We start from the raw sequence: 26,652 nt of genomic DNA on the forward strand, positions 1-26,652 counted from the left end.
GCCATTGTAAAATGCAATGCAAAGGCTTTAAAAGCAAAACTAACTCTTACGTCTGGGTTTGATGTTAGCAATGTCTCATGTTGTTGAGACAGATACAGTACCTCATGTCTGTAACTTCTGTGAAAAACCTTCTGTATTTTTAAATCCACTCAATAACAAATACAGGTATCTTGTGAATCCCCCCTTCGAGACAAATAATTTCCTATGAAATGCAGTGTGTAAAGTGTTTGCTTGACAGAACAACATTATTATAGCAATCGATTTCCTTTATTGCTTGACCCAGACAGGACGATATTCTGTAATGACAGGGAAAACCGTCACATTTTCAACCGGTCCACAAGGAACAAAACGAATTCACTTTTGATACGATTCAAAAACGAAAATAAGACGGCACTGTTCCCGTGGACCACCTGTAAGCGGGATAAAAACTTTTAGTACAGTATTCAAGAGCAGTCACTCTGGACGACAACATGCGCTCTTTTCACAAACAGCCAGATTCCGCGTTAAGGGCTTTGCAGCTCTTCGTTTTCAATCAACGTGTCTTTCTTCAGAAACCTAATGTTCCGGATGGATCTCCACACCCCTACATAACTGTCGCTCGGTGACGGGCTCTGGCCCTCCGGCTCGTCCGGGTTGGCTTTTGTTTGCAGTGCGTAAGACTCCACAGTCCCGTCCCCACCACTCGGCTCCCCTGGATTGTTTAGCTCCACGGGTCCTGCCGCGGCTCCATTCGGTACTGCCTCCGGGTCCCCATCTGGCCGTGTTCCTTCTTCCCGGTGTGGCTCACCCACCGGCGTCTCGTCCCTGGCCGCCTCCTCCAGGTTTTCGTATTTGCTCTTCTTTTTGGTTTCAAAATATTTCACAATGCAGTACGTGATGGAGCCCACGGTGTTGACCACCACGCCTGCAATGAACAGCTTGGTGGGCTCCACGTCGCTGAAGGCCAGCATTCCCACCGTGATCGTGGCGACGCTCTTCACCACCCCCACAAAGCTGGTGGTGACGGCAGAGTTGATATAGGTGCAGTGCAGGGTGGTGAAGTTCATAGCGCAGCCTATGAGGATGCAGGCTACAAAGGTGCAGGTGATGAAAGGGCTCGTCCATCCTGGGTAGGACCAGGCATTAATGGAGTCCAGACTGGCAAAGGAGCAGATCAGCAGCAGTGGGGAGGCAGTCACAGCGATAGCGTACTGGGCTGTCAGCGGCCCGTAGTCGTTGTCTGTGCCTGTCTTCTGAATGATCACAAGGTATGACGCATGGATAATGACGGCCAGCACCCCAGTCACGTATCCAAACGGGTCTCCCGTCAGATCTCCAGCGCCTGTAAAAACAACAGCTTTTAAAATATGATATAAAGGGGTATATATCTGGTGTATGGCAGTCATTCTGAAGGTATATACAGTATACACTGCATATAAGAAAAAAGTATCCTCACTGCATTATATACAATACAGTTATGTTCCTTTTTTTTCCATCTTAGTATGACAATTGTAAGGTTTTTATAGGTCACGACTGAACAATAGGGGAAGTACAGTAGTATGGGGATGATAAGAAGTCTCAACCATGCAGAAAACAACCTATGATGATCATATAATATTCAAGTGCAAACAAACCAATCCAATTTTTATGCAAGCTTCAACAAATCTACTGTTAACATCAACAGAAAATAGTTCGATAGGCTGGACAGCCAATATGACTCGAATGTATACATACTGTAGTTTCTGTCACTGAGCTGCGTTTTAAAATGTATTAAGAGAAGTCGGTAAAAAACAAAAATGCCAGTTCAAATACATACAGTATCTTCCATCAAAAGCAATATAGAAAACATTAAGAACTTCTCGTTATCGTCAGTAACGAACTCTGATTTGACAAGACGGATATTTATACAAATGAAAAACAGATTACAGTTCTTTTCTACAAAGGTAACGCGAAAATACGGTGAGAATTAACATGACCTGCTAATGCAGCTCCCCCGGTGGTGATGACCACTGCAGTTATTACTCCAATAGATGGGACTCCATTCTTCAGGACGCAGACACCGATAGTCAGCGTGACCAGAGGAAGACATCGTTTAAAAACCACATACATGGGAAGACTAAGCCCCTTAAGCGACCACAGGGTCAATGTGGACTGCAGCGTAGATAAAACTGTTACACCGGCAAAAACTTTGGCTAACTGCAGGCTGTACGGGGGTACATCTACTTTTCCCAGCCTCCTGAGACCCTCTAAGGTTAGTGCTGCAGTGCTGCTCGTCAGAAACTGGATTAAAGTGAGGTACTGGAAGTTGTAAGTTGTAATCAGAAATTTTAATAAAATATTCAAAGATCCCGAGAAAAATCCGTGCGCAACAGCCACCGAAATTCCCAGTAAACGCCCTCTGCAAACTTCCATGTTTCCTTTGTGAGTTCTTTCCCAAATCTCCAATTAAGAGAACGAAGGATCACGGAGTATATTGACACTTCAGCCTCCCAAGTTGTTAAAATGTATCCTGCAAGTGGATGACTAAAACGGCCAGTTTGTGAAAGGCGGACAGGAATGAACTGACCAACGGGACATTTATTTTTCAGATGTGTCCACTGCAACAGTGGAGAGGTCCAAAGGAACACAAAAAAAAGAAGCTTGGAGCTGCTGACGCATTTGGTTTCGGAGGTGAATCCGCACTTTCAATTTATTTAATTACGTGAGAGCGGCTATTTCGGTCTCTCTCTCCCCGGTCTTGGCATCGCGTACACCACTGTTCTGAGAGGAGGTGGGATTTGCGGAGTATTCCTCATGCGTTCTCACATCCGTCCTTTTCCCTCAATTACGCGCAGCACGTATCGAGAGCGTTCGAGTTGGGCTTTTCGTGGTTATGTGATTATGTTATGTGGTTATGTTTTCCAACAGCCCCGACGGCACTGATGGTCTTGCAATTAAAATAGTTTAGGTCTCCTAGCCTTTTAATTTCTTTAATGGACTTTAGTTGTTCTTATTTACATAATGAACTCAGGGTGACACATTCTGCAGTAGGAGATTGATGTATTGTAGCACAAATTAAAACCTGAAGGGTGGTCAGGCGTATTAAGATCTAGGCTCTTTTTCTGTTTCAATCCTCCACACTCAACCTTTCAATTTCAGAATACAGACATGGGAAACCGCGTTCAACGCCAAGTGGATCAGAAGACAGCCACCGGAAAAAGACTAAAAAGACCATAAAAAAATCAGGGTGCAATTTAAACAAACGAGATTGAATATGGGTTCTCAAATTTCTTAATGTAATGCTAAGGAAGCAATTGTTTTATTAATTTATGTTTAGATTCAGCTTTCGGAAGTGCATTATCAAGTGATATTTTTCCAAATTATCTAAACAAACCAGTCTAACCACCGGAGCTGCAAAATAAAGTTACATATTACAAATGCTACAAAGTTACATCTAATATTCGTGTACCAGTATAGGGAACAGTAATTCAAACAATGGATGTGATCTTTTTTGTATACACTGTACCTGCACTTACACCTAGTGCATGTCGAAGGAACTTATGAATGTCTGAATGAGAACTTATTAATCGAAAACTTGCTACCTAGAGTCGGTTCGTCAGAGTCCAGTTAGCAATGAGTAGATTTACACTGTAATTAAAAAATAAATAGAACAAAAAATGTTACAGTATAAAATGATAAGAACCTATGGATGATGAAACGCCTGCAGTATTACCATCACCCTGCCTTTGAAACAAATGTTTTCATTTAATTATTAAGTGGAACAAATATTTTGAGCATACCTTTTAAAGTCAGGGAATACTTATTCAATCTAATCATTAAGATGTTCTTGGGAAGTACAGTATCTCATTTAAGACAGAGAGTACCCTCACATTTGACTGTAGCTCCATGACAGGTACAGCTGTAAGCTGCTGCACCAGTTGCCTGTGTAAGTTGGATTTTGATTAAAGAAAGGTTCTGCTGACAACCACAGTTTAAGAAACAATATTCATGACAATAAATGCATAACCGGATTTAAATACAGGGTGCCAAATCCTGTGTCTGACAACACAGAGTATTTCAGATAACATTTCAGAATTCTGTTTCCCTCATATAGTGGTTCTAGAAATAGTGTAGCATAAGGTTTCTTCTACATTTTGTGAAGTAAAGCTTTTATTAAGGACAGTTCGCAGAGGTGTGACTTTGTTAACATTTTGAAATATGAACCCTATAGTTTGTTAAAGCCAAAAAACTAATGGAATAAGCCTAGTAAAAAAAATCTGCCTTTGCTAATATGAATATTTTGCTTCAAATATTTTCCTACTTGATTAAATAGAGTATTCTGGAAAAAAAACTTTACTTAAAATGTGATACACAACAAAGGTAATTTCCTTCTCTCTTCACCTCCTTCAGACATTTCACTAAATTTTGAATATGATATCAAAATTATGAGTAGAAAGATGTGATAAACATTCTATTCATTTCCTTTCACGATACTGTTTCTGTTATCCATAAATATATATATACTGTATATTATATTAATAATATTGAAGTATAGCACTAATATACACCTGTCAACATACTGCATAATGAAATCAATCTATTTTAAGGATGTAGACATACAGTATATTAGTTATGGAACAGGTTAAGGTCATGGACCGGATTCTGAACCGCAGAAAGAGAGTACTTTCCTCTCTTTTTCACACCCGAAGAAGGCTCCACAGCCAAAACGTTGTTTCTTTTCTTCTCCTTTCAGCATGGAATAAACCTTTATCTGTTCCTTTGCACCCTATGCATGCTGACGCAGCTCCCCACCTGAACTACTTATATTAACATTTAGAAGTTTTAAAATATTATTTGTACTTTTACATTACTTTAAAATATTGCTTTTAGTTCACTCTATTGTAATAACGTCCGTGCACATACTGCAAAATGACAAACAGTGAGAAGTGGCTCGTATAGGAAGTTAAACTCAGTAAAATAGGATCTGTACTGTATGTTACAGTTCTTTTGCAATGTAACATTCTTCCTGTTAATTGTAGAGGAGCAGAAGAAACAATGAATCTTTTATTTTTATAACTTAAGAAGAACATGAGAATGGGTACAAGTGAGAAAAGGCTATCTAGCTTTTTCGGGTTAGTAATCAATAAGACAATCTCATCCGGTTGTTTTAGTTTCTTTAGATAAGCCAGGGTATTGACTTCAACGGCACAACTGGGTAGACATGTTCCATGCTCCAGCAACACTCTGTGTAAGGAAGTGCCTCCTGTTCTCAGTTAAAAATGCATTTCCACATAGTTTCCACTGGTGTCTTTGTGCTACACCGTTAATTCTGAAGAGGTCCACTATAAAGTTCATAAGAGCAAAACGGGAAATAGTGGTTAACACTCCTTGGCCAAAACCTTTTGAATTACTGCCACACTACAACTACCACACTTCAAATGTATTTTAAATAGAAATACAGAAATTACGCAATGGGAACACAGTGTAGTGCAGAAAATGTACTTTTTAATAAATTGTCAAATGGACTTACACTGCGTTATTTTAATGTGGCGCACACATGAACTGCAACAGAACTCCAGGATGGATATTTTCTGTAGTTAGGAATGGCACAAGCTGGCTGCTGCCACTCATGTCTAAATCATCTGTGTCAGACTATGTTGTTTTTAATGTGCAGGGAACCTGAAGTTATACAGCACATTCAGAACTAATGCCACATGGGAAGTCAGCTTGATTCATCCCCATGCCTTCTAGAGAAAAAACACATGATAAAGTGGTGGATAATCCTCCACTCTTTTAATTTATATCACATTTGCTGTCATTCATCTTCTTCCTGTACAAGATATAAAACCAGGGGCGTTTCTTCCAGCATTCTCCTATGATAAATGGCATCTTACAGTATATTGTACAGCCACCTTTTAACCTCTTTGTCCTGCGTAGTTAATCAAGCATACACTGCTGTCAACATTCATAATTTCAGTTTAGAAACAGGAGAACATTGTCCACTTGATCACATCTCTACTGTAACAGTTACAAACTTCATGCACATCACAAAACAGAGATATTCTTCTGCATTTCAAGCCCCATCTGCTTTCCGGTGCTCATCCACACGAGGCATTTCACGGTGCGATAATAAAGACTGATGTGGAGCTTTGATAAAAGAACACAAATAATAAATCAAGTGCAGTCAGTGCTGTAGACTTTTTCACCTCCTGGACGAAAGATGATTGTTTTTCTCCTAAGATCCATTTTGATGAAGGTTAGAGAGACAAGGAGGTGTGTATATTTTTATGGTTTCATCCCAGGCACAGTCTACGACCTGTAAGACAATCATATTAAAATCAGTAGTGCATTACCATATAGTATTAAAACAACCAAAAGTAATTACTGCCGGTGAGTGTGTGAGGCAGGAATGCTTTATCTTAATGCTGTTCATTTTTCTTCCTGCCTTATGCAAATAAAACTGTAGTGCTGAAAATGCTAAGGAAGCCTCCTTAAAAATGTACTGACAGAAATAATATTTAAAATGTGTGGCAAATGCACTTGGAATAGAACTGCCTGCGTTACATGCAAAAAGTAAAGCATGTGATAAAATCAGACTATTTTGACTGAAAATAATTAGTTCCTTAATCAAATTGAACCTCCCCAGAGCAACTGCTGACTTTGGGCTCAAGGCATTTCAGTTTTCCCTTGCTTGTGACTGGATCATTCTACAGAGTGAAGTGGATATATCAAGGTTATCTGAAGATTTTTTCAGATGGGTGATTAAAGCTTTTGTGTTTGACACCTGTACTTGTTAACACTGCCTTGCCTTTTGTCCTTTGTGCATCATTAGCTGAAGCCTCATGGCCAGACAGTCATTGCTCATGAGAACCTGTTCTTAACTGTTGTATCTAGTGAAATAAAGGATTAGGGACCTGAGTTTTGAGTGCCCTGGGGTGGCCAGTTTTGAGAGTCTAATGCTGAATATAAAGTGCTCTAAAACTCACACCTATATTAAGTTATTGCATTTTGTTTTTTGTTTCTGTAGTAGTTGAATAAATGTTTGTCTTATATAATGGTGCCTGTCTATTAAGTAATATTCCTCACATTGTGTTATATTATTGTAGTGCTCTCTGTGTGATATATTGGACATATGCTACAATTATGGATAAAGTAATTAACAATCTGTATAAATGGACAGTTTTAAAAAGCTAATTTTTAATTCATGCAAGAACAACAAAAGATACTGTAAGATAATTCCCTGCACGAGTAATAAATGATCATCTCGCTGCTATCAGCATGAGTGAAGATGTCTGTCGGTGAATTCAGATGTCCAGGGAATGATCTCCATCAGTAGGCTGGTTTCTTACCTTTTCCTTCCCATGGCCGAATTACATTCATATAAACATGCTGAGGTACATCTCCTTCCTCCCTACACACACATAGACATCACTGGCCACGTCTATTATTAAAATACTCCAAACAAAACCTATTTTAACATTTAAGGATTTCAGTCTCCTTCCTGGCGGAAATAGTTGACAGTGAAACAAAAAACTCTAACACTCTCAGAAGTTACCTTTTCACAAGACGCAATCTTGGAGTGTAGTCTCTTTCTCATCTCTACACAGCAAATGCGTAACACTTGCTTTGGTTACTCAACAAACACAATACATATAAACATTGTTTTTTTTCATACATGAAACGTCTGAAAAACAACAGTCTTACTGGGACTTAACAGAGAACAGAAGTTGTTCTTCACCTGTCCTTTTGTAATACTAGCATGTTTTTGTAGGGCTGGGGAACCTTTATGACATACGACAGAGGAAAGCAGTCATGTTTTCATATTTCTGTAGAAAACTTTACAAAGGGCTCCATAAATTAATCATTGTGTCTCTATCGCACTGACTGATACAGTCCTGTAGAAAGACAGCGTTAGTCATAACAAAGCCAGCAGCTTGCTACACAACTGTGGAGACAAGGGGCGGAGCAATGGCACTGTGGCTCAGGATCTGCGCCTGTGGCTGGGAGGTTGCCGGTTCAAATCCTGCGGCCAGCAGAGGAATCCTATTCCATTGGGCCTCTGAGTAAGGCCCTTAATCCCAGCTGCTCCAGGGGCGCCGTATAAATGGCTGACCCTGCGCTCTGACCCCCAGCTTCTCTCTCCCTGTGTGTCTCATGGAGAGCAAGCTGGGGTCTGTTAAAAGACAAAATCCTAATGCAAGAAATTGTATAGGGCTAAGCTTATCTTAAAACAAAGTCATACTGTGATGCGTTCCATTTCCCCGCTACTAATGACAAGATAAGAACACAATGAAAGCCACAGACGAGAGGAGACCATTGAGCCCGTCTGGTCTGTTTGGCAAATCCATCCATTTTCTAACCATTTCTTCCGATTCGGGGTGGAGGGGTCCGTCAAACAGAGGGCAGGATACACCCTGGAGAGGACCCTGTCCATCACAGGGCTCGGTATTGTGCAAGATCTCAATAGAAATGTTCAACACATTATATCCTCACCCATGATATCCTCTTATGTTTCTTTCCATTTTTGTATGCTACATGGTAAGTGCAACGCAATTCAGTAAACTACCTTCGTTTTCATCATGATGCCTGGGAAGCTTTGATTATATTAACTTTGTTTCACAATTCTACAAATCCCACATGTCTACAGTATAGGCACTGTGCTGTGAGGGAGATATCTATAAAGTTAATGCATGAAGCGTGATTTCAGCACGCTGTGAATGAAGCAAGATTTCGGTAGTGTGTGCAAGCTCTGTACATTTCAGCACGTACAGTAGTGTATGTAACGTGAAGAATATGAACAAATGGCGCCTCATAGCTTACTCTGCTGGCCAAGGTGCTTCTGCAACATGACAGAGGGACAGGATGACATAGAGAGGGACAGGAAGAAGTGGAGATCAGATAAGCCACTGACCAGCACTGCGCGTTTGTCTAACCTCGTTTGGAAATAAGACTACAATAGACTGCACGCTGATATTTGCTGTACTGGCTAAGCGTGCGGATAGAGCCATGAAACTAATAACTGACGTGTGTTTTTGATGTCCAGCTGAGCAAACATATCAAGTGCAAATGTTCCACTCAATAAACTTTCTCGGTTTACAGTATTTACAAAAGGATCTATAGCAAGGCAGCAATAATATACAATTACCATCAATAGTCAATAATCAGTTGGAAGTGGCGGTAGCTATCTCCTGACATTAGTGCACTTTGTGTTGGAAAGAGACGAGTTCTTAGTGCGAATGTAAGTTCATTATTATTTATTGTTTGGTCAACTTCACAATGGAATCCTTACTTAATCAGCCAAATAGTTTGGATTGAACTCTTTCTGAAGGCGATACACTGACTAGAGCTGTACAGTTTATGGACGATAAGTTCGTTTTGAAGGCATCATTTCAAATGAATCAAGTGAATACATTTATTCCCCCTGGATGGTTGGTTCATTTGATTCACTGGAGATTAAGCATCAGGGCTGGAGAATCAGCCCAGGACATGATTCATTTCTGACATCAGAGCTCAGAGAACAAAGAGAGGAACTTGGGGAACTCCAGAGAAATGTGATACAGTAAACCTTGTAAAAGGCAGGCATAAATTGTCAAACTGCTTGTATGTGGACTAAGTTATACAGGATGTGAAGAATGTTTTGTTATTTCAGCCTGCTCTATCAGTTTTGACCCTGCAAAAATTACAGAATTATATGATCCTGTAAAAACATTAATTTCAAACATCTACTACAAGAGGTGTAAATCATTTTGCCTGTGTTTCATTTTAAAATTTCAATAATCTACACATGGTCATTAGCTATGAATGTAAACACATCCCATATAAGGTAAATAACAAAATGTGTTGTTTTAGTCATCTTCCATTACAATTAGAATGTTAAAGATTTAGGTGATTAATTTAGCATACTCAGAAATACAAATTGCCATGTTAGTTTTATTTTCTATACGTTCTTAAATTAATCATTTAATGTGATCATTGCTTATAGAAAAATCAAAATCCGATGTCATACTGTTGCTTTATTACCGAATGTATTTCTATAACGTGTTTGTGATAATTCAATATAACTAAAGAAGTGTACTTTGAAGGTATATCCCTTATTAAAATATTGCTTTACCCTGCAAATTACTACTGTATGCATCAAACAGGCTAAGCTCTCAACTAAACTATCTCTATATGATAGTTCCTCTAGGATTTTCACAAAAATAAAATCACGTTTCTCGACTTGCATATCTTTCCACGTGGAAGAAGGAAAACTATGAAGAATATCAATTTCACATTATACCTTATTTCCATTTGTCTTCAGCAATAACTAAAGCTTGTTTCGGTTATTAATATGAATTGGCTTCATTACTCTGCTCTCCTCCCCACTGATAGCTGTGTGGTGAGCGTTCTGCCGCACTATGGCTACCGTCGCATCATCCAGGCGGGGCTGGACACTGGTGGGGGTGGAGGGGATCCCCATTACCTGTAAAGCGCTGTGAGTGGAGTGTCCAGAAAAGCGCTATATAAGTGTAAGCAATTAATTATTATTATTAATAAATTATGATATTTAGTGGTGCTATGTCATTCAGAGAATCAAACTCCTTTCAGTTAATGTTAACAAGTCAATGACTTTATGTCAATGACTCAGAATCGATTCAGTGTTTTTCCCTGACTTATAATAATTAATTGCTTACACTTATATAGCGCTTTTCTGGACACTCCACTCAGGAGTGGAGAGCAGAGTAATGTAGTCAATTCATAGAGGGGGATTATTAAGTAAGGGTAAGGGTCAATGGGAAATTTGGCCAGGACGCCCGGGTTACACCCCTACTCTTTTCTAGAAACGCCCTGGGATTTTTAATGACCACAGAGAGTCAGGACCTCGGTTTTACTTCTCATCCGAAGGACGGCGCCTGTTTACAGTATAGTGTCCCCGTCAATATACTGGGGCATTAGGACCCACATGGACCACAGGGTGAGCACTCCCTGCTGGCCTCACTAACACCTCTTCCAGCAGCAACCTTAGTTTTTCCCAGAAGGTCTCCCATCCAGGTACTGACCAGGCTCACACCTGCTGAGCTTCAGTGGGTTGCCAGTTGTGAGTTGCAGGGTGATATGGCTGCTGGCTTGTGTTTGATTTAGTGATGCTGTTTCATTCAAGTGAGCTGGTGAATCAAATGATCAACATGAACGAATCTCCTAAACAAATCTAATTAATCCATTCTCTAAAAAGAATCAATCTGCCTTTAGAAGTTGTTTTCTTTTATTTTTGGCAATATGTCTTTCCATCTTCAGATATCTACCAGGCAAATAAGCTTATTTCTTCTACTTTTATGCATTTATATGAAACAGTATAGACAGAAAGGTCCCCTTGATTTAGCATCTGTTTAGACAGCAGTTTTGTCCACCTTTATATGAAACAGTATAGACAGAAAGGTCCCCTTGATTTAGCATCTGTTTAGACAGCAGTTTTGTCCACCTGAGTAGAGCTGTTTGGTACCGGGACTTGTTTATCGAGGGTGGGGTGGATATGTCATGGTTCTTTAATAAACTAATTTGAACTAAGTACTCAAGCTTATTGTAATTATGAATGATAATAACTTTGTGTTTTGTCCAAAAGGGTTTTATAAATAATGTTTGTTTGTGTCCTCTAAGTTGTTTGATGTTCATTTACTATGCAACTACACTGTGCAAGGAACAATGAAGCCACTTGGCTATGTTTGAGATTTCCAAATTAGTGGAATAATTCATTATTTATTATTAATTCATTATCGCCTGCCAGGAAAATTTGTGTGTGTACCTTACTTTAACCTTTAATTTAACTGTCTCTCTAACTGACAAATCCCACATCCATCACTGCAGTCTGTAACAGTACCATACAGTATAATCAGTATATCTTTCTGTAGAGCTTCTTTTGAACATCTTTTCCATTGCTAATTTTAAACACTTAAGATTTAACATTTTGTTATGTATAGAATACCACATTTAACTGGACTGGAAGGCAGAAAAGCTTGAGAGAATATTTAACACCAAGGTGGATAAGCAGAGTATTGCTGTTCAACTCTGCAGTAAATTTCGCAATACCACACCACTCACTCCATTAATTCATTATAGCTACTGCACTGAGACGTCAACTGATTTAATTCACTTAGCTGCAGTTGCTGTCTTCAATTCATCACCACAGACTATTTCCTCAGGCCTGTGGATCCTTTCATGAGACACCAGAGACTTGATGGAAATCATTGAAATGACATATATTGCCCATTTATTGTTTTGTGAGAAAACCAGCCTTCAAATACAAAAAATTATTGTGTTTTCATCTCTCAGAACAGCATTGTTATATTTGTTTTACTTGGGTGCTGTTCATATCAAATGAATGATATGAACCAAAAAAAAATAACCATCACAAAACTAAATTCTCAGTACGGGTTTTTGTTTTTTGCAAGATATTGTGAGTGACCTCTTAGTTCATAAGATCACACTGATGATAAGTGTTTATTATAGACAGCTGTTAAACTGCGAATGAATGACTCAAAGCCTCTTAGCTAAAATGTGTCTTTGTCATTTTCCATCAACAGAAATACTGTAGTAATAATAATAATAATAATAATTAATAATTGCTTACACTTATATAGCGCTTTTCTGGACACTCCACTCAAAGCGCTTTACAGGTAATGGGGAGTCCCCTCCAACACCCCCAGTGTGCAGCCCCACCTGGATGATGCGACGGCAGCCAGAGTGGACCAGTATTCTCACCACACACCAGCTCTCAGTGGGGAGGAGAGCAGAGTAATGAATACAATTCAGAGATGGGGATTATTAGGAGGCCATGATTGGTAAGGGCCAATGGGAAATTTTAGACTGTATGCCTAAAACGTTTTTTTTTTTTCTTTAGGACAAATCAGACCTAAGTGTTCCTAATGGTAATGTGTTTATAATATTACAATTACTGATGTGTTTAATTATTTTTGTTACACGCTACGTAAATAACAATGCGTTTATGCAGCATTCCTTACAAAATGAAAAGATTCTGATGTTTTGAATGGGAGGTGAAATTCACAGACTAATTGTGTCAATATTTTATTACAGCAGCACACTCTGAACAGCAGATTTGCTGATGGAACTTCAAAAGCCAGGGGAGATACTGAAGGTTGAGGAGTTATGCAGCTGGCAGAGGGCGGATTTTGACCTTTTCATTTTTTTCCTATTTCACCTTAATAATGTTGCTTTTATTACTTGATTCAAACCATCCTGGTCCTGTTTGTTGCTAACTATAAATCAGATGATAAGAAGCCTGCCTCTTGTGCTGGTGCTGCTCTCCCTAATTCCAAACAACCTGCATGTTGGGTTTGGTTCCTCAACACCATAACATATGGATCGTGGATTCTTAATTTTTCATTGTTGGATAGCAGAAAATCTTAAATGTACATTCATGGAGCCAAGGACTGATTTCCAGACATATAAAATCCAAAGTCCATTACCTCTTGCTCATGTATTCAATTTGCATCAATTGTGGAGAGTTGACTTCACACACTTCTTATAATGTAGCTGCAACTTTGAATCTAGGGTTACTCAAAATACTCATTCTAATTACTCTAATTAAACATTATTTGCATCTGTCTGATTAACAGGTATTTATCATTGCATCTGAAAGCGGTTTAAAGCAAAAGCTAAATTATTAATAGAGACATGAGGGGGTGAATAGTAAAACTGAGGTGATAGAATTAGTGATGCACTACAAGGATCTGTATTAGGAACACTGCTCTTACTCATTTTTATCAATGGTTTATATTACAATTTATATTCTGTTATTGTGAATAAAAGAATCGAGTTCACGCATGATTCTAAAAGAGAGGAATTAGCACTGTAAAAAGACTTTGACAAAATCCAACACCAGGCAAACAGCTTACAGATGACAGGTAAGTTTCTACATTTAATATGAAAAAATTAAGTGTTACATTACAGTGCAGACAGGTAGAATATACATCTAAATATATGATGTGCAAAAACGCTGAGCTTGAAGAAGCTACCTGTGAACAAGTCTGGAGTGTATATGTTGACATATTTATATCTTCAAAAGCAATAAAAGATGCAGTGCTCTTGTAAGACCCTTATTAGACTTTTGTGTACAATCTTGGTCTCCACATTACACAAAAAGATACTGATGTCCTGCAGTTGGCCCAGGTGCATTTATGGCCTTAAAAGAATGTCCTAAACTGAAAAGCTAAAAGACCTAAACCTTCCAATCTTGGACAGAGAAGAGTACAAGGGGACCCCATTCAACTATTCAGACTCCTCTACGGACTTCCTCTGAATCAACAGGGAATCTCAGACTGGAGGAAGTAAGTTTAAACTGCAGCAAAACACCTTTAAGACTGAGAACAGGAATCATGGTTTTATACAAAGTTACCTGAGCATGTTGTTGAAACTGAAACCCTGACTTATTTCTACTACTGGTTTATGTAGTTCATATTTTCTTTTGTTCTTATTTTATATGGTAACCATTATTTATATCAAAGTGTTAATACTGATATTGAAAGTATAATAAAGTGCATTACTAAGCTACTATCTTCCAATACCAGATGCACAAGGCAGAAATCCATCACTTTGAGGGACACAAGTCAAACTGAGTTGACATTTTTTGTAAAGTCAAACTTAGATCAATACCTGATTGGGGATGTGCAAGTTGAAATCTAGCCCGCATACAAACTCAGTGTGATGTTCCACCGTCTCCAGAAGAGACTCTGTCTTGGAAAAGTCCCAGAACCTGTGGATGCAAACCAAGGAAAAGCAATTCCCCTAATTGAAAGGCCGTTTTTCTTTTCAAAGACACCCACGAAAAGATCTGACGCAGCCAAAGCCCACAGGAACAAACTGATCCACTTTGCAAATGTAATTAAATCGCTTCCCTGAAAATACCCCAGTTGATATCAATGCATTAGGAATGCATTAATACCAACATGTTTATACAGCTAAAGTGCGTTATTTATGGTTGCAGTAGGAGGCCTTCAGATGCAGAGTCTTATCATTGTAAGAAATCAGTCGATATAAACAATAAATATCAAAAGAAAATACCACATTATTATATATTGTAAATAAAAAATATAGTAATATTGTTAATAGATAATACATCTACATGATGAGATTTAATTTATATCAGTTTAAAAAAGATTTTAATATAAAAATAAAAGGAGGCATAAGATGTGTGCATCTGATTTAGCATTTAGCATGCGTATTGAATGAACCTTTATTGCTACATGCACAGTAGCTCAATAACCAGATCCTTCCCTTTAAAAGATTCACATTAGTCTTTTGTTTATCGGTCTGCACTACGTTCCTTTCAGATTTCTGTCTTCACTGGGAAGGAACAGCTAGAGAAGAACTTTTTCTGAGCAAATTGCTCACAGATTTTGATTACAGTAGAAACTATAAAAAAAAACATTCGATTAAACATTATGTGACATGATGAAACATTTGATTGGTATTGGATGCCGAAATGTTACTATACATACAGTACAGCATCCAAAATGACTAGACTTGTGTTTAGAGACACCACCTAAATCTTCTATTATAAATACAATGTTATTTCAAGATACTGAGGGGTGCAGTTATTAAAACCTACAACCTACAACTTGCTTTAAATTGCAGGTTGAATCAGATAGTTGATTGAGTCAGAGGTGAGTAAAATTAACAATATTTCCAGAGGACATGAAAATATAATGATCTATTGAACTTTGTACAAAGGGAAAAAATGCAACAATCGCTGAAGGAACAGTTTGTAGGGAAAATGAAGTGAAGCAATATCCTCTTCTAATTAGGCAGTAAATAATATGAGCTAACACGTTTCATTTACCTTCCTCACTTGCTTCACTCTGCCTTCCTACTGTAAATTAACAAGGCAGTGGCTATTTAACAGCACCATAGCAACCTACATTACTACCCATTCCCTTTATTGCTGCTAACACAGGAGACTGACCGGTAATCTTAAGTAAACATGAAAGCTTAACACGGTTAAATGATGCACCGATGGAGTTTCAAAGCAGGGCCCCAACAGGTGCTTTTTAAAAATATATTGCCTGTTCACAACATGTTGAATGAAGATCTCTCAAAATAAACTAAAAATACAAAACAGCTTGCTGTAGGCATAAAAGTCAATGGCATACTTATCCAAAGGCTGGTATAGTTAGGCTATTTCATCAGTCATTTGGACAGAAAGCGTGAACAGTTTATTAAAAGGCTTTCAGCCTAAATATTATAGATGTGTGTTTATTTTTTTTTGTTACACGCTACTAAAATAACAATGTGTTAACATATGGAGCATTTAAATATAAATTCACACAGCATCTTGATTTTAAACACGCCAGTGTATGAGCAACAGGAGAGTAAGAAAAATTGTAACACTGCTACAAATGCAGCAAAATATTTCCCACCCATTATGGCAGTCTGAACAATCAAACCATCATCATTTTCATATTACAGTCTCTTCACCAGCACTTAACATGCACCCAACATTAAATTTGACCTAGACTTCAGCTGTTTCTTTTTTTACAGTACATACATGTTTAAACATCATGTGCTTATGTACCACAAATAAAAACAAAATGTATGCATAAAAAAGAAAATAAGTGTATAAATAATATCTCCAAATGAAGAACGAACAAATCAATCAAAGGATGACTAAAAACAATGTTGTTTGCTCATTGTATTTTAATCTTTCATGAGCTGAGCGGCACAGCTCCTGTTACTTGTGAGCAGCTTGTGGCTCAGCTTCATGCCTACAGGCTCGATGCGAGACAGGCAGTGATGCTGTGCCCTCCCAGGTATCTATGATGGAATCTTTTACACCACAGATTAAGACACTGAGCAGTTCAGATTAAAGAGAATGCCCATAATATCACATTAAAATGCCCATAATATCACAAACTACAGTATGTCTAAAATTCAGCAGCCAGAATCCTGACCAGGTCTAGTGCAAGTGATCACATTACTCCTATCCTGGAGTCCTTGCACTGGCTTCCTGTCAAATTCCATCTCTCTGCATGGCTTGGCACCTCAGTACCTGTCCGAACTATTATCGTCCCACTCCCCACCTAACTGTCCTCCAAGCCCATCTACATTGTATGGGTGACAGGGCCTTCTCCTGTTATGCCCCCAAGCTCTGGAACTCTCTGCCCAAGGATATCAGAGTCATCTTCTCTAAACTCCTTCAAATCCAGACTCAAAACCTTCTTCTTTAGAAAAGCCTTTACTTAACTGGTTCCATTCTTCACCCCTCTGCTTTTCTTAGTACCACCATCCACGGTCTCCTCTGTATATTGTAATTATGTTTTATCTTGTGTATTCTTTTTATTTATTGTTGTCATTCTGTAAAACGTTTTGAGAAGCCACCTTTAAAGACGCTATATAAAATAAAGTTTATTATATATTATTATTATAAGAAAGCTGTGTCGAACAACAGCATGTGAAAGTCATAAATATCATAAATGTTACTAGGCCATGCAGCCTGAGGTAACACAGAGCAATTATGCTTGGAATTTTTGCTTACTCATGCTTGCTTTTGAATTCCATCTCAGTATGCTTTTCAACCCCCAAAAAAGGATTTTTTTCCAGAATGAACAAACTAATTTTCATATTAATACAACACATCTAGTTCACTGAGACTAAACACAATTTCAGCATTATTTTTAATGCTGAAGTAACAAAACCATTCACCCTCCTCTCATGACTTATTTCTATCACCATTTCTGTCACAGCTCTATTCACTCCATACTTTCCTTTAAGGAATATAAAAGCCTACAGAGTGAAGCATTTTACCTTTGAAAGGTTTTTCAGCATTTTGTTTGAGCTCACAGGTCCTGACACTATAATGGGGATTAAATTAAAGAAAGCAATTAGGCTGGTCCTGAGCCACTTGGAAAAAAAAAGAAGGGAAAAAATTAAAAAAGAGTTTGAATAATCTCTCCACAGAGAACAATGAATCATGTTCTAATGAAAGAGCTCCTTCAGTAATCTTTTCAAGTGTCCAAGGAAAAGCCATAGCCATGATCAATAAAATAATCTGGCATGAGTACAATATCCACCAGCCCGACTGCTTTCCATTTCTGTGATTTGTGGTTTCCCTTTTGCCTTGGTGATGACATAAGACCTTAAGAAAGAAAACATATAAGAAGGCGCCATGCAGTCCATCTTGCGTGTTTGGTTGCTAGCAGCCATCATTACCAGGGAAAGGAAACAGCCACACAAATAAATCAAAACATTGAATTAAGAATGAGGAAATAGCAATTGAAACGAACATCAAAAAGTAAATTAAGAATTACATCTTCTTTGTACAGTGGTGCCAATGTCTCTTATTCTATTTGATGTTGAATAGAACAAGATGCATTGGTTCATCTTGCTCCTGTTCAAAATCCTGGTTAGCAAAATGACAAGGTTAGCAAGTGTGTGCCTGTCAGGCTCCACCCCATGATGTGCAATGCTAGTTGTTAAAATATCTTCACTTTGTGTTCATTACTTGTCATGACCTCAGGAGAACTAATCAGGGGCAGAAATGGCAAGGCTTAAATAAGTGAAGTAGTTCAAGCAGAGAGCTGCGTCAGCATGTGCAGGCTGCAAAGGAACACGTAGAGGTTTATTCCATGCTGAAAAGAGAAGAAAAGAAACACAACGTTTCGCCTATGGAGCCATCTGCAGGTGACCCCGAACCTTGCTTTACAGCATGGAATAAACCTTTACTTGTTCCTTAAATAAGTGAATACATCTTCACGGACAACAAGAGTAATAGTTTTACAGTCTGAGAAGAAATCTTCCACTCGTCCATTTTCTAAATGCTTCTTCCAAGTCAGGGACGCGCGAGGACCTGAGCCTATCCCAGCAAGCAACGCGTGCAAGGCACGATACACCCTGGACAGGGTGCAGGGCACACACAGACACACTCACACTCATACCAGGGTGCATATTCTCAGACCACAATTAACCTACAGTACCAACTGCGCTGTGGGAGGAAACCAGAGCCCCCAGAGGAAACTCAGGCGAACGCGGGGAGCCCCCTGGGACTGAACCTGGGGCCACAGGGTTGTAAGGCAGCAATGCCAACCTCTGCACCACTGTGCCACCCCAAACCTTAAAAGACCCTTATTTATAACATCTGGCATGGCTGAAGCTATACTGCACCTTCTGAAAAGGATGCAAATATATTTTCTGTGTAGACAATGTCTTTTTTGGTTTGTTAACCCCAGTTGCAAACATATGACTAAAGACATTTACTCTTTAACCTGAATGTCTGAGGACATTCCAGTATGCCAGGTTTCTTTATACGGTTGAGCATGACCTTTAAGTTTTTTCAGAATGTTAACGAGAATACAAGGACCAATAACTTCACAGATATGAAGGAGTTTCAGAAAAGGTCTGGTATGAAAGGAAAGTGGAATTTTTACGAGTCAGTTAATTTGATAAATGGCAGACATTTCTTTGTGAAAACGCAATAGCAGTATTCTCCTTAGTCATTTTTACACCAAAATCAGTTTATAACTACAGAGTTTTTCCATAACACCTTCACAAGTCAAATCCCAAATCTGTTCACTGTGGTCTGCCGAAGGTTGAAGAATAATTTCCATCTCAAATTTAAAACATATCATTAAATCAATGTACATTATTCCACAAAAGACAGGACTTGTCTTGAGATATTTAATTTAGTTAAGATATTGTCTTGTCTTAAGATATTTAATAATGTTTTAATATTTTCTTCTGACCACACTGGCAATGAATGAGTTTCACACAATAAGACTCAGTGTTTAACAGTGCCACAGAAAGAAACAGTCTATCTGATTACACTATTTTTGAGGACAGAAGTTACCTCACAGTGAAGTCATATGAACAGGATGCCAGCATGGTGAGTTGAAATGGGGAGAACTGAAAGTAGAGAAAATTTCTTGTCACACAGACATTAAAAGCTTATTTCTTCACATTAATTTCAGAAATCATAAAATCAGAGAACGGGGGGTACTTATATTACATACATATTTGTACATATTTTAAATATCTTTATGCATTTGATAAGTGATTTAGATAAAGTCTAACACAAAAATAACAAAAATAAATAATTAAAAACTAACAAAGCAATGTATAGACATGTAAGGTAACAGATCTTGAGATAAAACAGGTTGCAGTCTCGTATTCAGTTTTTGTGTTTTAAATAAAATGAAAGTAATGTTTGTTTTGGGAAATAACATTTTTTATACAGTACAGGTTATTTTAAAAAATGTGGTGATATTTGTTTCTTCAGTCTGTATAATTGGTTGGCATTTCAGCCAACAAGCTACTGTTCTCTTTTTGCTTAGCTGAACTAAACCAATCCTTTTAAAAGTCCATATCTGTCAGCAGGTAAAAACATGCTGAAAATATACTGAAGTGCAACACACAAAGAAACATACAATTAAAGATTGTCTGCTAAACTGTCACCAGCTAAAACCTTTGGTCAAGCATAATTTAAATGTAAGTCAATATATTGGAGGTTTTATTTCCTGTTTTGAGCTTGGGTAACATTTTTATTTCTTAAATAACAACCAGCGTGCAACTTGTTCTGTTGGATTAATAAAGTGAGCAGTGATGTCTAACGTATGAAGTAAGACACCTGCCATAAGTAATAGCAGGTATATCTGGAGAAGTATCATTTAAAGTATCTTTTAACATCTGAAAATTGGAGCATTTATACAATGCGTACCAGATATACATTGTAACTGAACTGCATCATTGAGCAAGTGGACAACTTACATCTTGAAATAGCCATAGTGTGCAGAATTTTAACTCAAACGCAACGTTTTAAACTGAACCAATGTTCCTGGTGTATAAGCACCTTAAAGCACAGATGTGTGTTTTTAAAAACATGCCACATCTCCGCAGAGAAACAAAACAGAGTGTTACCCACCTTCACTCTTCTTACAGCATAAGTATGACCTGTCAGCTCAGACAGTGGCTGTCGCGCATTACGCAAGTCCCAGACCCGCAGACTGCAGTCAACTGCGCCGGTGACAATCAGGTTCTGAAACGCAAAAGCAATCATCTCTGTTCAGGTTATAACTGAGGAACTTTAGTGACAGGTTTTCTTGCTATGGGGCCAGCATGCAAAAAAGGGAGTCAAAGGGACCGACAGTTCCAAGTTGAGATCTTTCGTGGGACACAAACAGAAAAGTAACCAGAAAACGATCCGTGATCAAACATAATAGCCTTCTACCCAAATTTTCACTTTCACCTATTTTTAAATGCAGCACAAACATATCACTGGATATTATAGCAAAAGCATATCTGAAATCCACAAATTTAATTCTAGGTTCAAAATGATTTGTTGTCTGTTGTTTTTTTGGTGAAATAAATGCCGTATTGGGGAAATGGGATTTTCTACAGTAGATTGAGATTTTTTTGAATTGCCTTTTAATTTTCAGCTGCATGAGTGATTTTCGCTTATTAAAAAAAACAAATGACTAAGCATTGAAACGGCCTTAATGACTTTCTATTTCCTTGTCATTTTCTGTCATTACTAGGGAAAGAGAACTGCAGCGCTTAGCCAAGCGATGTCTTCATAAAGACTAATAATCTGGAAACCAAAGGACAGATACAGAGTTTCTTAAATTCAGCAGTTTATAGAAACCTTGTCACCCATCTGTCCATTTTCATGAAACACTGAGAGGACGACTGTAAACCAGGGACAAGCTTGGCCGGCACAGGGACATATCTTTGGGCTGTAGGAGGACGTGTAGGGAGAAAACCGGGAGAACATGCAAACTGTCCACAGACACAGCCAGAAAAGAACCCAGCACCCTGAAGCTATCCACTGTGCTGCCCTGTGCTTCCTTTTTTGCAAAACTTTTATTTTTTATATCATTAAGATTAATAAAAGATTCTACTTGTATGTCACACATGCTCAATTTTATTTTCTTAGACGTCCAAGCATTACAGCAGTGTAATACTGAGACCTATAATTAAAAGATGTAGGTTCAATATAGTGTAAGTACATAAACCTCTGTGTTACCTGGTCATATTTGCACCAGTCACAGCTCAGTATCTCAGCCTGATGGGCGGGGATCACCAGTCTTGACCCTCCTGTTTTCAGGTCCCATATTCTTAAAGTACTGTCACCTGGAGAAACAAAAACATCCTGAGAGCTGGCTTCTTTAAGTTTTGGTATCTGGTATCTTTATGCTCCTGTTAAAGAGACAGCAAAGGATATTTATTTGGATTATTTTTTAAACGTTCTGCAACATGTCTCACAGTGGCCAGAAAGTTCGACTTCTAACTCCTGTGGATCGTCCAGGGCCTCTTGGGATAACCTGAGACAGAAGATCATGTTCTCTTTAAAGAGCCGTGGCTTCGCCCTGGCTGTCCTCCTACGAGAACCATTCTTGTTTAGTCTTTTCCTGATGGCGGAGGCAAGATCAACACCACTAGCCTCAATGAGAGAGGCTCTTCATGACCTTCTGGATGGCTTTCTGGGTTGCTCTTAAGGAGGAAGATCTTCGCAGGACAAGCGGTCATAGGAAGTCAGAAAATTCACTAAGTTATGGCCACTATTTAGACAGACAGCACTGTCTTGGTTATTGTTTACCTGTTACTCAATTATTCAACCATTAGGTTCAATTTATCCCCTTAATTGTGGTATGTGAACTAGGGGTTCATTTATTATTGCATATACACCGATCCCTTATTGTGTTTTTTTTCTACTTCATACAACATTGCATCTCAAGAAATAATGATTTGGTAGATATAAATTGCTTTGTTTAAGAAAAGGCCAGCTTCTATTAAACACGGGTATCCTGGTAAGAAATTGTAATTTTCATAATTATAGTGGGGGTAATAAATCTATTGTGGAAATATGATGAAAGTTTATTTTTTATATAAATGTTTATTTACACATTTAATCAAGGTAATGCAAACATGCAGTCCAAGTCCTCTCTCAAACAAGTCATCAATGTTAAATTGGCAACAAATGCAAAGACCATTAGTTTCTGCTCAGTTTTCTCACATTGCACTGGCTTAGCCTGAGTAAAATGTGACGTCACAAAAAATAAAAACAAGCCCTTTGACAGTCTTAAACAAAGGGCAGTCTGTTCGTCTGCTATTTTTACTAAAGAAATAGAAGCAAAACTAATGCAGCCTCATCATAAGCTAACAGTTCTTGCTGCATTCACAATTTTTCAAAATGCTAATTTATAAACTTAAATAGGGCACACACATGCATCAATAAAGTGTTTTTCATCTGAAAAAATAAGTGTCCCAACCTCATCTTAAATAATAGTGATTAGAAAAACATCATGTGCAAGTCAGCTAAAAAAACACAACAGACAATGTAGATTCAAAATATATAATGAAGAGTTCACTAAAACTGTTCACAAGCTTCAAACATTATTGATGTCAATATTCTTTTTATAGAACAGCTTAAATATGGCTTAACTACATACATATAAACCTGTGATTTGTGAGTTGCTTGAGGGTTAACTTAAACTTTTCTTTGTGATAATATTGATTTCTTATTCAAACGGAGCCTTACAGGACACTTAAACTAAAGGATGACTCTAAGCTAGTCAGCAATCAAACAGATTTGCTATGATAGGGGATCATGAACCAAAACAAGAACCAATTTAAAAACATACAGCATGTTCAAAACAATTAGTGAGAGGCTTATATTGTCTGTATAATTTAAAGTTAATTTCTTCATGGCAAATAAAGTATCATAATGATTATGCAGACTAACGATTCTGCAGACCCCTGATAATCCTTTACCTTCAACCGTATTTGTCTAAATACAGCTTTCCTACAAGTGGATAAATGAATTGCTAATTGTTACTGAATATACATAGCACATATTATATGTTAAATGTAAATAGAACATATAAAGATTCATAAACATGTAATTGTTGTTATGACAAGACTGCAATAAATCTAAAAAAATCAAATGAGTACAGTTAAGTCAAATGCATAATGTTTCTGAAAGTCAAGACACTGCAGGAGAGAAGCTTAATCTAAACCTCTATAACATAATACATATATATATATCCAGATACAATATCCTTCATAATTATTCATATCTCAGATGAAAAAGGACCACAAATAATTAAAGTAGTTATTTGAGTTACATCTTAGATAACGTCTTGTTTAGAAATCTAAAACGTATGGCATATACTGTACTACAGCCTGTGAATAAATCTGAGCCTTATGTGTTCTGGACTATTAATAATACAAAAATCAAATAAGGTGTCAATTGTTTATGACTAATATAACCTTTCTTCGTGCTATGCTACAAAGAATAATTGTAAGCAGTTATTTTATCTGATATTCTAGTTTCATTGGGAGTATAAATGGAGGACACTGTATAGTAGTGTCCAAAAAGGTTATGTTACCCTTGCAAACCTGCCATATCACCCTGCAACTCACAACTGGCAACCCACTGAAGCTAAGCAGGTGTGAGCCTGGTCAGTACCTGGATGGGAGACCTCCTGGGAAAATCTAAGGTTACTGCTGGAAGAGGTGTTAGTGAGGCCAGCAGGGGGTGCTCACCCTGCGGTCCACGTGGGTCCTAATACCCCAGTATAGTGACGGGGACACTATACTGTAAACAGGTGCCGTCCTTCGGATGAGACGTAAAACCGAGGTCCGAGCAGTGATAGAGAAAACACAGTCACCACAAGTCTGAGATTTAGATAAGTCTAGTTGCAAAGATCTGAACATATTGCAACTTCCCAAGAAGAGAATTAGGTTGCGCTTGACGTCATAAATGCATGAATCAAACACCCAGCATGTGACATTGATAGAAACCACCCAATCCGGACAATATATCTATGGTGAAAAACAGGTCTTAATTCATTTTATGCAAGTTTTAAAGCAAAGGATGAAAACAAGGTAAAAGTGAATACTTCTGCAAGGCACTGTATTTTCATGATCATATTTGTTCAAAAACTTTATAGCCATTCTTGCAATAATTCCAGAATTTGTTTTGGTTAACATTTAAACACGTTTTTGCAGATTTCTAGACCTCTCATTGGTTTTATTACACTGTGATATCATAGCAACTCTTCAACCAATTTAACATTGTCCTCCTTGTTGATTAACACATAAATATTTCATTGTGACCACACAAGCATACCCAATTTTCAGCTTTTCAGTTTGCTATCTAGTAGTCAGGGGTCCTTTATAAGTTTCAAAATACCTTTTCTGCCAAAAACATCATTATTATTTATGTTACTTCTTTAATCACATTTTCCACCCCATTATGTTTTCTTTAGAAAACTGATATTTATCAGCCTCTAGGCTACAGCGTCACATCCTGAACTAGTAACCCTGCATTTTATCTGGAATGACAAACAGCTGTTGACATCACTCTGTTAAGCGTTGTTACTTAATGTTTACTAAATTAGAAGCTTGAGGCTGTACCTTTTTGATTAGAGATCAACATGGACACTACCAGCTGGGAAACTGCCTACCATCCCCTTAAGTTCTGTAACGAAAGTACTCAGCCACTACAACTGCTGTGTGCACAAAGAAACAAAGAGTTTATCAAACAGCAAGCTTACAATAATGGAGCCAAGCATTGCACTTTGTCAGGGATGTGGACTGTGACAGCTAAGCACGTAGCAGAAACGTGATGTGATATTAAAGGTAAACAATCTGACACTGTCGTACGCACTTTTGTGCTAGAGCTTCTGCTGCAGTTAAAAAGATAAAAAAATAAAGCTCAGTTCATGAAGCATTGATTTCTTCCTTTTTCTTTTAAGCAACAGTGAATTGTACTTGCAATACTTTTAGATTGGTTACTTCACTACTAAGTCCTCACATTAATCGTAACAAAAATTAAACTACTACAGTTTAATTTACAGACTAACGCAAATGCATTTCATTACAGAAATAACGGACAGGCACATAAAAAGATTGTGAGTAATCCACTCTCTAAATTGCAATGATTTTCTTTTAAAGCAAATATTGTTTTTAGGAAAAACTATAAATGTGTGGAGCTTTAAATACTTTGGGTCAATGGCATCTTTATGATATTCTCCTGATACTATAATCCCATTCTTTGCAGTAATCAATGGGTCAATCAATCAGTCATTGAATGCAATGAATACATTCTTATATCTGATCTCAATAATTTATTAATTACCAGTAGCCTCTAACATGAAACATCAGAGCATGAGGCATTATCTTTCAAAGGAACAAGTAAAGCTTTATTCCATGTTGAAAAGAGACACAATGTTTCAGCTGGGGAGCCTTCTTCAGGTGTGTCTTTCAACTGCCTTACTAAAAGTTAGTGGTGTACAAAACAATATTTAAAGAAGTCAAAACACACTTAATACACCACATTCTGCAATTACTATGAAAAGACTTACTTATGAAGTTATGTAAGTTTAAAAAACATTCCAGAATACGACTTGAGTGAATCAACATTTTGAAAGGTATAGAGTGTCAATGTTTGAGATTCTTAACAGACAAATGACTTTCTTGACAATATCTTGGGATCAATTTGAGCTTAATTTATGGTTATTTATGTTACATATTTACATAGTTTTCAGTTTTTATGAAGGCATCATAAAATGATGCTCAGTTCTTCTTTGTTGTCTGCATTTTTATGTCTGATACTGTCTGTATCAGATTACACTTTTCAAGTATAGGAACTCACTGAGTTTTTATTTTTTCTGAATAGTGAAATCTACTGTTAATAAGATCACTTTATTG

The 26,652-nt window shown here is 37.7% G+C and overlaps 2 protein-coding genes across 4 annotated transcripts in view; both read right to left on the minus strand.

The window, feature by feature from the left end:
* Positions 1-245: 245 nt before the first annotated feature.
* Positions 246-3,927, minus strand: slc35d3 (solute carrier family 35 member D3). The gene is made up of 2 exons (XM_088626930.1): positions 1,956-3,927; positions 246-1,321 (listed from the first exon to the last, which is right to left on the minus strand). Exons 1-2 carry the CDS (start codon positions 2,389-2,391, stop codon positions 504-506), a joined length of 1,254 nt encoding a protein of 417 aa, XP_088483056.1. The 5' UTR covers positions 2,392-3,927; the 3' UTR covers positions 246-503.
* Positions 3,928-5,443: 1,516 nt separating this feature from the next.
* Positions 5,444-26,652, minus strand: part of pex7 (peroxisomal biogenesis factor 7) — a 28,702-nt gene continuing 7,493 nt past the window's right edge. The window contains exons 6-11 of one of the 3 annotated variants that reach the window (XM_088626932.1): positions 21,962-22,068; positions 20,861-20,974; positions 19,790-19,845; positions 17,752-17,798; positions 14,605-14,704; positions 5,444-6,274 (exon numbers count right to left, since the gene is read on the minus strand). In XM_088626932.1, coding sequence (XP_088483058.1) covers positions 14,631-14,704; positions 17,752-17,798; positions 19,790-19,845; positions 20,861-20,974; positions 21,962-22,068 — 398 coding nt within the window. In that variant the 3' untranslated portion in view covers positions 5,444-6,274; positions 14,605-14,630. The remainder of the gene's footprint in view (positions 6,275-14,604; positions 14,705-17,751; positions 17,799-19,789; positions 19,846-20,860; positions 20,975-21,961; positions 22,069-26,652) is intronic. The other 2 variants (XM_088626931.1, XM_088626933.1) reach the window with 2 other exon arrangements.

The sequence above is a fragment of the Lepisosteus platostomus genome, chromosome 3, assembly GCF_059453375.1.
Source record: "Lepisosteus platostomus isolate fLepPlt1 chromosome 3, fLepPlt1.hap1, whole genome shotgun sequence".
NCBI lineage: Eukaryota > Metazoa > Chordata > Actinopteri > Semionotiformes > Lepisosteidae > Lepisosteus > Lepisosteus platostomus.

What these genes read in the sequence shown, in the direction of transcription:
- slc35d3 (XM_088626930.1), bottom strand. Translation starts at nt 2,391, where the DNA reads ATGGAAGTTTGCAGAGGGCGTTTACTGGGAATTTCGGTGGCTGTTGCG. An exon ending in CGGGGGAGCTGCATTAGCAG is followed by an intron (nt 1,322 to 1,955) that starts GTCATGTTAATT and finishes TTGTTTTTACAG; the next exon opens with GCGCTGGAGATCTGACGGGA.